At 36.7% G+C, this 13684-nt stretch overlaps 1 protein-coding gene across 3 annotated transcripts in view; it reads right to left on the bottom strand.

Annotated features, from left to right (window-relative positions):
- Nucleotides 1–7484, bottom strand: part of STK31 (serine/threonine kinase 31) — an 89209-nt gene extending 81725 nt beyond the window's left edge. Inside the window, exons 1-4 of one of the 3 annotated variants that reach the window (XM_045495092.1) lie at nt 7374–7484; nt 5661–5707; nt 5520–5572; nt 471–569 (exon numbers count right to left, since the gene is read on the bottom strand). In XM_045495092.1, coding sequence (XP_045351048.1) covers nt 471–569; nt 5520–5572; nt 5661–5707; nt 7374–7432 — 258 coding nt within the window. In that variant the 5' untranslated portion in view covers nt 7433–7484. Of the gene's footprint in view, nt 1–470; nt 570–5519; nt 5573–5660; nt 5708–7245; nt 7349–7373 lie in introns of those variants that run through there. The other 2 variants (XM_045495093.1, XM_045495094.1) reach the window with 2 other exon arrangements.
- Nucleotides 7485–13684: the final 6200 nt, after the last annotated feature.

Genomic DNA, 13684 nt, shown 5'->3' with positions numbered 1-13684 from the left:
CTGACGAAGAATTGACTGAGAAAGGGTCTGTAGGAATTTTCCAGGAAGAGGGAACCATATCTTGATCTGAGTGATTACTATATCTTGATCTGCATAAAAATTCTTTAAGCTGTACAGCTATGACTTGTATGCATTACTGTATGTAAATTACACCTCAATTTTTAAAAAAAAAGAAAAAAAATCATCAAAATTTTCTCCATAAAGATAACTTTTACAGATTTTTTTTGTCAATCAGTGTCGAAGACAAGGATTATTTTGTTCACCATTGTATACTCAATGCTTACCACCGTAAGAGCACACAGTCCACAGTATTTTTGAAAGAATAAATTTATTATGACTATAGTTTATATCACTTCTAAAAATTTGCCTCTCTTTTTCAAATACATCAAAACTTCCAACAATTATAAAATCTAAGACATAAGAAAGCCATCAGGAGAGAGGGAATAATTATACCCGAGAATATGGCTCACCTTCTTTGGATCAAGATTCCCAAAAATTGAATTGGCATGGGGACAAACTTCAGACAGTGAGCAACCAATCTTCATAATATCCTTATTTCTACTGATACTCTAGAAGGAAGAATAGCTATAGTGTAAAATTCAATAAATTATTTGACAGTGCTATACAACTGAGAGTTCTACTAAGCATTACTTAAAAGATTTTGGAGCATTCAAGGTGCATCTACATCGCTCAGTTGGCTAAGCGTTGGGACTCTTGATTTCGGCTCAGGGCATGATCTCTCGGTTCAGGACATCAAGCCCCACGCTAACAGCACAGATGCTGCTTGGAATTCTCGCTCCCTCTCTCTCTGCCCCTCCCTCACTCATGCACTCTCTCAAAACATAATAAACATTAAAAAAAGATTCTGGAGCATTAGAGATTAAATCAAATTCTTACAGTAACATTTTTTCATAATTCAAATGAGTTCTTTATTAAGAAGTGGTACTACGCTTTAGAAAATCTTTACTTTGGGGGCGCCTGGGTGGCGCAGTCGGTTAAGCGTCCGACTTCAGCCAGGTCACGATCTCACGGTCCGTGAGTTCGAGCCCCGTGTCAGGCTCTGGGCTGATGGCTCATGATGGCTCAGAGCCTGGAGCCTGTCTCCGATTCCGTGTCTCCCTCTCTCTCTCTCTGACCCTCCCCCGTTCATGCTCTGTCTCTCTCTGTCCCAAAAATAAATAAACGTTGAAAAAAAAATTTAAAAAAAAAAAAAAGAAAATCTTTACTTTGCAGTGAGTTCAAATTACTTGGAATTCAAACTAAGAAAGCAAAAACTATTAAATCCTAAAATGTAATATAAACAATTGTGTCTGGATTTTACTATACATCTAATGGCTCAAAACGGATAGCATAATGGCTCAAATGGATAGCATCAAATGATGAGTCTTCTCATATATTTGTTGTTGGATAAAACAGATGTAAAAAAAAAAGTTAAATGTATATAATCCTCTATACACAAATACTGCAATCTAGTTAGTAAATTCATTTGTCATGGGTATGGGCTAACAATTTTGAAGTGTATACTAGGATCGAACAAGTAAGTAAATATACCACAGACAATGAGAGCAGGAAAGAAGTTACAAAAAAAAGAAAGAAGGCTAAAATGAACCTGCACTGTAGAATTGGAAGATATTCATATGAACTCATAGTATGTATGTGTATATATACACATTTGTGTGCATATACATGCATATGTGAAAGATACAAAAATGTAGATATGTACATGTGTACGTTTTTATACACATATTTTTTCCAGCTCTGTCTGCTGACAGGGCCTAAAAGCAATGACACCATCAGCAAAAAGCACACCTAGTGCCCAGATCTTGATATCTAAACACCATTCTCCAATAAAAGGAACCAGGGTTCTGGAGAGTGGTGGATTCCAGGATGAAGATAGGGAAAAAAAGATGATCCTGGAATTTTTGGTCATGCCAGAAAGTAAAGAAATGCTCAAAAAAGAAATGGGGATATGTTTTAAAAGGCACAACAGCCTATGTGAATAATCTCCTGATGCCCAAAGCTGCAACAATGTAAACAACAAAGTAAGTAGTGATAGTGCTGTATTACAGCCCATGGAATAAATACCCATGAGTCCATATTAACCTAAATAATTGAGTAAATAAATGACTGGAGAAGATACAGCGCTTCCTCACAGAAGAATTCCAATTAATACATGCAGAAAGCATACGAAAAATTAAAAAAATCATCATTAGACAATGACTACGGTAATAAATAATAAAATTTGTGGGTGAAAAGTTGAAGAGAAACACAACTAGACAATCTTAATGTATCTCCCTCTAAAATATTTATTTATTTATTTATTTTCGGGGGGGGGAGAGAGGGCACAAGTGGGGGAGGGGCAGAGCGGGGGGGGGGGGAGAGAATCTCAAGCAGGCTCCACACTGTCAGTGCAGAGCCCAATACAGTGCTCAAACTCATAAACCATAAGATCATGATCTGAGCCAAAGCTGGACGTTTAACTGACTGAGCCACCCAGGCACCCCTAAAACACTTATTAATTACAAAAGGAAAAACAGTAACCTTAAAGTGAAGAAACCCAGCAGATAGCACCTTAACCAAGTGGATAAAGGTTAACATTATCAATAATGATTTATCAATATCATGAATCCCCAAGATAATGCACTAGAAAGGACAAAGTATCATTTCTGTAGTATTACAGCCAATCTATTTATGAAAAACCATCAAACAAACCTAAACTGAGAGATGTTGTATAAAATAAGTGACCAGTACTCATCAAAACTTTAAACTGAGAAATAGTCTATAAGTGACCAGTACTCATCAAAAATGTCAAAATCAGTAAAGACAAGGATAAATAAAAGAACAAACCAAAGTTAGAAGAAACTAAAAAACATGACAACTAAATACAATGAGGGATCCTAGACTAGAAAAAAAGATGGGAGCACCTGGGTAGCTCAATTGGTTAGGCATCCGATTCTTGATTTTGGCTCAGGTCATGATCTCACAACGTTCATGAGATCCAGCCCTGAGTCAAGCTCCTTGCTCACAGTGCAGAGCCTGCTTGGGATTCTCTCTCTTCCTCTCTCTCTCTGCCCCTCTCCCACTCACGCATGCATGCGCTCTCAAAATAAATAAACATTTTTTTAATTTAAAAAAAATGGAAAAAAGACAATGAAAAAACTGTTGAAAGCTGAATACAGGCTGCAGCTAATTATCTGGCTTTGTTTAACTGTATTATGGTTATATAAAATGTTAGCAGTACTGGAAACTACATGAAGGGTATAAAGAAAGACTGTACTAATTTTATGACCTTCCCATAAATCTAAAGTTATTTCAAAATAAATAATTAAATGTACATATATGTTCTTAATATATCAACAAAATATTTTGTAGCTATATGACTAAAATAAGGAAATATCTTTCTTTCAAAAAAAGGTGAAGGCCACTTATGATTCCTTCAGCTGCTACTCATTCCACTTGGCCTACCAAAAATTCTCATACAAGTGGCCTATATGGCAGAAATCCATGGAGTCAGAAAAACAGAGAGTATAGGTGAGAAGGACTTCATCTTGATCAGCCTCCACATATTTGTGAATATTTATTCTTTATTTATATCCCATTCCAACTCCAGTCAAATTTTATAACTTGCTTCTTGAAATAATCATTCAATTCATATGAATGCCATTAGTAGCTTTAACTCTTAATCTTTTCATACATTTATGACATGTTTCATAACTTCTTAAAATGTTTAAATTTCTACAAGGCCTCCACTTCATGGTTGGTATCAGAGGTTGGCAAATTTTGGCCTCCACCACTTGCTTTGGTAAATAAAGTTTTAATGGATCACAGCCACATCTACGTACTGTCTTCGTAAGCCTTTGCACTACAACAGCAGAGCTGACAGAGTTGAATAGTTACTACAGACTATATGGCCCACTATCCCTAAAATATTTACAATCTAATCTTTTACAGGAATAGTTGGCTGACTCCTGGTTTAAATAATAACTCCAAATTCGGATGCCTGGTTGGCTCAATCGGTTAAGCATTCAACTTCGGCTCAGGTCATGATCTCACAGTTCGTGGTTTCAAGCTCCGCATCAGGCTCTCCACTGTCAGCGTGGAGCCTGCTTCGGATCCTCTGTCTCCCTCTCTCTCTGCCCCCCCCCCCTTGTTGGTTCTCTCTCTCAAAATAAATAAATAAATTTTAAAAATTAAAAAATAATAACTCCAAATTCAATCAACAGCTTCACAAAAAGGTCAGTTGAAATCAAAGTCTACAGCTGCACTGATCAATAGGCAATACCCTCCTGAAATGTAGCTAGTCTGATTTGAGATAGAGTATACTGTAAATCTAAAATACACATCAGATTTCAAAACTTAATATGAAAAGGAAAATAAAATACTTGTAAATATATCTGTGTTAACTGCATTTTGAAATATTTTGGATATATTGAGTATATTAAAATTTATTTCACCCTTTCTTTCTAGGTTTTCATGAGTCTGCTAAATTTTAAATTACTTATGTGGCTCACACATTTCTACTGGACAGTGCTGGTCTAGAAAATCTTATTTAAGCTATGAGCTTAAACATATCTATCATCTAATCTGGGACATTGTTGAGTGACACAGTTGCTATTAATACAGAGACAACATGCATAAAACATTTGGGTAGAATATATTTGCATAAGCAGAAAATATTTGCATAAGCAGAAATACAAATTTACCACAAGTTTTCTAGGAATATCACCCTTCCACAATGTTTTCTATATAGATATAAGAACAGTGGTTAATCGAATTCTTCTACAACTTTTCTTCTTGTAAATTCTATTTCCCATATTGCCAATTCGCTCCACCATCACAAAAGAGTTCTCATACTGCAGTTCTTACAGAAAAATGCCATACCTTTCCCTCCCATATTATGTGTAGTTCACAAAATTAAAAACTAGTGAGTAATTGTGTAATTAGAGGAATTCACCTTTTTAAATTCTAGAACACAAGCACTTTGGTACTTTGCTTTATATTTAAACCTAAGGAAACTTATCTGACTTGAAGTCCGTAGAAAACTATAAATGTTCCACTAGTGCTTCCAACTTCATGATGAAAAAGAGATTATATGTCAAATTCAAAGTTAAAGTATTAAAAAAAATTACATTAAAAAGGTAATATCTTTCAAGAAACAATCTTATAAAAGACCCCTAGATGGGGCTATAACTTCACAAACATAAGTTTCTTAGCGCATTCAGTAATTTATGCAGCCTAGATTGTTGGTGTTAAATTGAGTGTAATTCTGAAACCACAACTATAATCTTGCTGCTTTCTTTCTTTTTTAACTCAGTGCATTATAAGCATACTACTCATAACTCAGGTAGTAAGTCCCAGCTGTAACCAGTGCGCTTCCAAAAATGGCTTGTGTTAAATGTTCAATAATTAGGCACTGAGAATGACAAAGATATCTATTTTCTGGGGTTTTTGTTTCTGTTGAGCAGGATCTGGGTTGGTGGAGGAAAGGGATGGGGAAAGAAATCAACCAGGCTATTTACCTGGGCCCAAAATGTTACTGCATCTTCCACATGACTTCCAACCACATCTTCAACTAAAACCAAAGCAAAATGCAAAGAAAATTAGAAATTAATCAAGATTATCTAGCTCTTACATCCAAAAATAATTTTTAGTGTCAGTACCTTTATTGTAATGTGTATCTTCATCCATCTGGGCAATTCCTGAAAAACTAAAACAATTCAATACCTTAAATTAAGTTCTAATAATCTGTCCATTCACAGTGAATCAAGAAAGCCTAAACTATATAATGTTCAAATTCCTGCAAGTATGTTTTGTTCCTAAATAAAGTTATCAAAATTCAACCTCTATATCAAACATGACCTGAGAGATTTTCTCCAATAATTCTTGTCTTGAATATACTGTACTCTGCAATTTCATCATATACAATCTCTATCTTTTGAAATTATCTCTTTTAGCCAAGATTTTACAAATTTACACTGAAGTAGATATCTAGACATATTCTAGTCAGTTACATAAATCAATACTTCAGAACAATATGCATATTCTTTCAAAAAAATTGATGCCCTCCCAAAAGGAGAGCAGGACTTCTACAATTCAAACAAACAAAAAGAAACACTACAAATATATAGAGACCAAACGCTTCAGACTGGTAATCAATTTTATTTAAAAGGTACAGTGATTTCTATTTTTGAAGAGATATTTCAATTAAAGACTGCAAAATCAAATCAAATTTTGCCTATTACTTCAAAACTAATTTTCATTACATAGTATTATACTTTCTAACTCCAAAATATTTCAAAATAAATGTCTACTCGTTTATAACTTTATCATTAATATACTAGAATACTGCCCTTTACATAAATGTTAGTTCTTGGAAGGAAACAGAAAACAGACTTTTTAAGAGCTTTAAAAGTTACCGAAGAACTGTGTTACACCAGAGTTTCAAAGGCTCCCTCAAGTACTTACAGAAAGAGAAAAATTGTCCCAGGTTAAAAAAAAAAAAAGTCAAAAATTTTAAACTTTTATTCTTCCAGTTTTTGTTATACCTTATATAGTTTTTTCACATACATTAAGCTGCATGAAAAGGTGTTCAAAATACGTATCCTACCTCCACTACTGGTCAAAAATTTTTTTTTATTTAATTGAGCAAAAAGTCGTAAAACCAAGATGAAATGTTTAGAGAGACTGTATTTCTCTGTAAGCCATTGGCTTAGATTTAGTAAAACTGAAAATATCTGGAAATGCCGAGAAGCTGTATGGTTCATCATAAAATCTGATTTTAAAAGGGGTCAAAAAGACTTTCCCGCGATGATTATGAAGAAACCGACGCTGTACCCGCTTCCAGCAAAAGTGGATTACCAGATGGCACTTCCAAATCTCCAATTCGTGGCAAAATTCGGAATAAGTGAGTCCAGGTTGCCCCTTGACACCTACTTTATGAGGGATTTTGAAGTTTAAATGGCACAGAATTTGAGGGAAAAGAGAACTCCACCGCACAACAGGCCTGCAAGACCCCATCTCCACCGAGACTACGTAGGCCCAAGTTATTTGTAAACAGGTTTCGCCTCGCAGCCCTGCACTCAAAACCGGGGGTGCCCGGCACCCTCAGAAATAGGTGGGCGGCTCCAAGGCGAAGGCAGGCCAGGAAATGGGCCTTACCCTTGGGAGACCTAAAAGGCAAGCAGAGGTGAAAAGACGGTCCTTGCGGCGGCTACAACCGCACCTACCAAAAAGACTACCACTGACCTCACACTTTCCACCACAGAAGCTCCAGAAAAGTGCCCCTGACCCCACATGCTGGGCCCTCGGCCCTCCACCGCCCGCCACCGCGGCTTGCCGTCAGCCCGCCGTCGCGCACGTGCAGAGAGACTTACCACGCGTGCCTAGGTCGCTCAGGCCCCGCACTGCGCTTGCGCCCGCGTTGCTGCGCCATCACCGTGGCTTTTCGGGAGCCGCTGCTTGGTTCACGTGGCCGCCAAAGCCTGGGGCCTGGGGCACGGCGTACTGGGCGGGGCCACGCACGGGGAAAGCTGCGCACAGAGGCTGCAAGTGCGGGGATTTCTGAGCTTCCGGGCTCCACGCGCGATGGCAGGTGGGAGGTTAATTTTACAAGGCTTCAGATAATGACGGAAGAGAGTGGTTTGGATTCCACAGTCTACTAATTTGCTCATATTGATTTAAATTTTAAAACAACCGAAATAGAAGAATCCCAACATTTGTTATACAAGTTGGAAAATAAGTAAATGAAATGTGACTTTTAAATCAGTAGCTTTACAAGCACTTCCCAGCCAAACCTTGGCATCAGATCTTTCTCTTGTTGCGGCCTTTTTTCAGAACAGTAAGGAACAAAAATTAGTAGAGCTTAGCTGTTATATGCACCTATTTGTGGCAAACTTTGCACAACAGTTGAAAGTTATCTCTGTTGGGCGCCTAGGTGGCTCAGCGGGTTGAGCTGGGTTGAGCCCTGGTCTCTTGATTTCGGCTCATGTCACGTGAATTTAGCATGAGCTCATTTAACATTCTCATTCTCTCTCTCTCTCTCTCTCTCTCTTCCTCTCTCTTCCTCTCTCTTCCTCTCTCTTCCTCTCAGAATGGAGCCCATCTCTGGGCTTGATCTCACAAACTGTGAGATCATGACCTGAGCCAAAATCAAGAGTTGGAGGCTTAATCCATTGAACCACCCAAACACCCCATCCCTGTTAATTTTTAACAGCTTTACTGAGGTATGATTAACATCCAGTAAACTGCAGTTATTAAAAGTATGCAATTTTATAGGTGAACATATGTATACAACTGTTGAAATCATCCTCACAATCAAGGTAACAAACATTTCCTTCACCACCTTCAAAAGTATCCTCATGCCCCAGAAAAATACTTGGCTCCCCCCCACACACACACACACTCAAAGTGACAGGTTCTGCTTTCTGTCACCATACATTAGTTTGCATTTTCTGGAATTTGATGTTAATGAAATCATGCACTATGTATATTCTGTCTGGTTTCTTTCACTCAGCATAATTATTTTCAGATTCATCCATTTTGTCATGTGTATAAACAGTTTATTGCCCATTATTGCTGAGTACTATTCCATTACATGAACATAACACAATTTATCTACCTTTTAATATTTAGATTGTTTCCAGTTTGGGATTGTTTCAAATAAAGTTGCTATGAACATTCATGTGCAAGTTTTTGTATGGGCATATGCCTTCATTTCTCCCAGGTTAATACCTAGGAGTAGAATGTTTGGGTCATATTATTGCATGTGTTTAAATTTTTAAGAAACTCCTGGACTATTTTCACAAAATAGTTTTACTATTTTATATTCCCACACCAGTGTTTAAGAGTTCTAGTTGCCCCGTATCCTCATCATCATCTTATATGGTCTGTGTTGTTGTTGTTATTTTTAATGTTTATTTTTGAAAGAGAGAGAGAGAGCATGGAGGAGGGGCAGAGAAAGAGTGAGACACAGAATCTGAAGCAGGCCCCAGGCTCTGAGCTGTCAGCACAGAGCCTGACTCAGGGCTCGAACTCATGAACCATGAAATCATGACCTGAGCTGAAGCTGGACACATGACCGACTGAGCCACTCACGTGCCCCATATATAGATTTATTTTTCTTTTTCTGTATTTTTATTTTTATTTTTTTAAGTTTACTTATTTTGAGAGGGGGGGGAGAAAGCAGGGGAGGGGCAGAGAGAGAGAGGGAAAGAGAGAATCCCAAGCAGGGTCCACACCAGCAAGGCAGAGCCCCAGTCAGGGCTCAAACTCACAAAGGATGAGATCATGACCTGAGCCAAAATCAAGAGTAAGTTGCAAAAAAAAAAAAAAAAAAGAGTCAGGATGTTTAACCGACTATATATGGTCCATGTTTTTAAGTTTAGACATTTATGTACAATAGCATCTCCTTGTAGTTTTAATTTCCATTTCTCTATTGACTAAAAATGTTGAGCAACTTTTCATGTTTATTTCCCAACCATACAACTTCTTAGGTAAAGTATCTGTTCAGACTTGTTCCCATTTTTTAACTGAATTCTTTCCTTATTGAGCTTTGCAGTTTGTTACATACTGCGGATATAACTCCTTCAAATTTGCAAATATTTTCTCGCAGTTTGTGGCTTATTTTTTCATTCTCTAAAAAGAGTATTTCAAACAGCAGAAGTTCTTGATTTTGATGAAGTCCAATTTATAAGTTTTGTCTTTTATGGATCATGCTTTTGTGTTGTATCTAAGAAATCAGTGGCTAACCCAGTTCACAAAAGCTTCCTATATTTTCTACTAGAAATTTTACATGTTTAGGCTTTGTTTAGATCTATAATTCTTTTTGAGTTCATTTTTGTAGAAGATGCAAAGCATGAATCAAAGTTTATACTTTTGCATTTGGATGTCCAGTTTTTCCACCACCATTTGTTGAAAATGCTATTATTTTTTCCATTGAAGTGCCTTAACATCACTGTCAACAATCAACTGACCAGGGGTCCCTGGCTGGCTCAGTCAGTTGTCTGACTTTGGTTTTGGCTCAGGTCACAATTTCACGGTTTATGGTTTTAAGCCCCGTATTGGGCTCTGGGCTAATGGCGTGGAGCCTGTTTGGGATTCTCTCTCGTGCACGTTCTCTCCCCCTCGTCCCCCCGCCCTGCTCACTCTCTATCTCAAAAATAAATAAACAGGGGCGCCTGGGTGGCGCAGTCGGTTAAGCGTCCGACTTCAGCCAGGTCACGATCTCGCGGTCCGTGAGTTCGAGCCCCGCGTCAGGCTCTGGGTTGATGGCTGAGAGCCTGGAGCCTGTTTCCGATTCTGTGTCTCCCTCTCTCTCTGACCCTCCCCTGTTCATGCTCTGTCTCTCTCTGTCCCAAAAATAAAATAAACATTGAAAAAAAAATTTTTAAAAAAAATAAATAAACATTTAAAAAAAATCAATTGACCATATATGTGTAGGACTATTTCTGAATTCTCTATTCTGTTACACTAATATATTTGCTTTAGTCTAAAAACACACCATCTTGATTATTGTAGTTTTATAGTAAGTCTTTAAGACTTATTATAGACAGATACTTATTATAAGGCAGGTACTGTAAGCCTTCCAATATTGTTCTCTTTCAAAATTGTTTTAGCATTGCAGTTCTGTGTGAATTTTAGAATTAACTTGTCAATGTCTACACACACAACACATACACAAAGTCTGCTGAGATTTTTATTGGAATTACATTTAATCTATACACTGAGAATTGACATCTTAACAATATTGAGTCTTCTGATCTATGAACACTGTGTATATATCCCCATTTTTTATATATTACTTTATTTCTCTGAGCAATATTTTGTATTTTTCAATGTTTTTTGAATGAACAAATTTTTCAATGTACAAAAGGTTTTGTACATCTTTGTCTAATTTATCCCTAAGAATTCTTTATGCTATTGTAAATGTTATTATTTTCTTGACTCCAATTTCTAGTTGTTTCGTTGATAGTATATAGAAATATAATTTTTGTATATTGATCTTATTTTCTGCATCCTTGCTAAATTCACTTATTTCCGGTGAGTTTTTTTTAGTATATTTAATAGAATTATCTGCATATAAGTCACATGCAAATGAAGACTTTTACTTTTTCCTTTCCAATCTGGGTATCTTTTCTTTTATCTTTCCTTATAGCAATGGCTAGAACCTCCAGTATGTTGAATGCAAGTGCCAAGAGCAGCCATCCTTGCCATGTTCCTCATCTGAGGAGGAAAGCGTTTGCCTTTCAGCATTAACTATGATGTTAGCAGTGGCTTTTTAGTAAATACCCATTATCAGATTGAAGAAATTACCTTAATTCTTAGTTTGCTGAGAGTTTTTGTCTTGAATGTGTGTTGAATTTTGTCAAGTACTCCTACATCTATTAAGATGGTCATGTGGTTCTTTTTTAGTTTGTTAATATGATGAATTATATTATTTTTCATGTTAAGCCAACCTTCCATTCCTTGGAAAACACCCAATCATGAAATATTATCCATTTTACATATTCTTAGATTTGCCAAAATTGTTAAGAATTTTTGTATCTATGTTTGAGAGGAATTAGTCTGAAACTTTCTTTTCTTGTGATGTCTTTGTCTGGTTTTCATATCGGAGTAATGCTGGCCATATAGATTAAATTGTAAAGAATTCCCAACTTTAATTTGCTGGAAAAGGCTATATAGAATTAGTCATCTTTGCTCCTTAAATGTTTGGTAAAATTCACAGTACAGCCATCTGGGCCTGGAATTTTCTTTGTGGGAAGATTTTTAAGTATAAATCAGTTCTTTAATTGATATATGAGCTAACAGCATACAATAAAGGGCTAAACAGGTTATCTATTATTGAATGAGCTTCAGTTTTTGTATTTCAAGGAATTTATCTATTTCAGTCTAAGTTGTCAAATTCACTGGCATAAAGTTGTTTATCACATTCCCTTATTATCCTTCTAATAGAACATATAGTGATGTCATAACTCTCATTCCTAATATTGGTGATTTGTGTGTTCTCTTTCTTTCTAGCCTTTGCTGATCAGTCTGGTTATAGAGGGTTATCAATTTTATTGGTCTTCTCAAACAAACTGTTTTGTTTTATTCATTTTCTCTATTGCATTCTGTTTTATATTTCTGCTTTGGTCTTTATTATTTCCTTTTTGTTAGTTTAGTTTTCATTTTCTATTCTTTCTCCAGTTCCTTAAGTTGAAACTGATTTGAAATCTTTCTTCTTTTCTGATATAGGCATTTGATGCTATAAATTTTCCTCTAAATACTGTTTTAGCTAAATCCCATAAATAGTTTTCATTTTCATTAAAAGTACTTTGATTCCTTTTTTTACTTTTTTCCTCTACCCATGGATTATTTAGATATTATATAACTTAGAAATTTTTGGAGATTTCCCAGATATATTTGTTACTGATTTCTAATTTAATTCCATTATGATCAGAAGACATCATGACCTGAATTATCTTAAAAGTATTGAGACTTGTTTTGTGACCTAGAGTGTGGTCAATCTTAGTAAATGTTTCATGTGCATTAAAAAAAAATGTGGGTTGAGTGTTCTGTAAATGTCAATTACATAAAGTTGGTTAATAGTTGTTCAAGTCTTCTATATCCTTACTGACTTTGTGCCTTTATAATGCTTTGGTCAAGGGAGGCCCCTGGGTCATTAACTCTGACCCAAACCTACAGCATCTGAACAGTATCTGGGGCATGAAGCAAGTGTTATCAATGTAGGCTCAAGGACTCTACCAGCTTCTAAGTAGAGTATATCTGTCCCAATTATATATATTTAGGTACTTTAGAAATAAACAAAAAGTGGGGCCAGATACATTATACTCACTGGGACAGACTTTGGTTAGGACTCCATTTATCACTGGGTTGCATACAACCAGAGGACCACAATGGTGTTTTGGGTTCTTTGGGATCCATATGAGCTCAGATGCTATATCCAAAAGTCCTTGGTTGAAAAATCTGAGTATTCCTCTTTCTCCACTGCATAGTTACACTAATGGGTGCCCCTCTGGGGCAAGTATATACATGATGTTTATCATATATACTGGAGGACCCCTCCTCAAGGGAATCTGGACTCTCCCTTCTATGAGTGGGCTCTAGATCTGACCTACCTGAAGTCTGAAAACTAGGTGAAGAATCCAGTAGTTACACAAGTGGATTTACAAATCAAGTAACAACCTAATCAGCTGTCCTTCTATCTTGCCCCTTGGAACACCACGATTTTAAACTCCTTCACAGATCCATGCCTTGGTATCCATTAATTATGTCCACTGGGCATCTGACAGTTCAGTTCCACAACCTGGCCTTCAACTGCATCCCATCATCTACATTGATATCAAGGAGCCCAAGATCATGGCAGCATCTTCTACCATCAATTCTAGCCTGTAGATGTTAGCCACAGCCAATCTTCTCAAAATTGCCAGTATACTCTTCACCATTACATTTTTTATTGCCTTAATTGTGAGTGTCATCTGAGCCTTCACAGGGAAAACGCTCAAGTGGTAGCTTCTGAAGTTTCAAACAACACATCCATTCTAACATTGTGACTTCGTTGAGTTTTGTGACCCCTTCCTCAATACCATGCCAGATAAATTCTAGCATTTCCACCATATCTTCCAGATGCCACCCTAGCAGTGTTAGGACCAACTCCAGATATCTAAGGCATTAAAACCCAAGTTAG

This window comes from Leopardus geoffroyi, chromosome A2, assembly GCF_018350155.1.
Source record: "Leopardus geoffroyi isolate Oge1 chromosome A2, O.geoffroyi_Oge1_pat1.0, whole genome shotgun sequence".
Taxonomy (NCBI): Eukaryota; Metazoa; Chordata; class Mammalia; order Carnivora; family Felidae; genus Leopardus; species Leopardus geoffroyi.
Note: the sequence above shows the minus strand (reverse complement) of the source record. Positions and strands in the feature narration are given on the sequence as shown.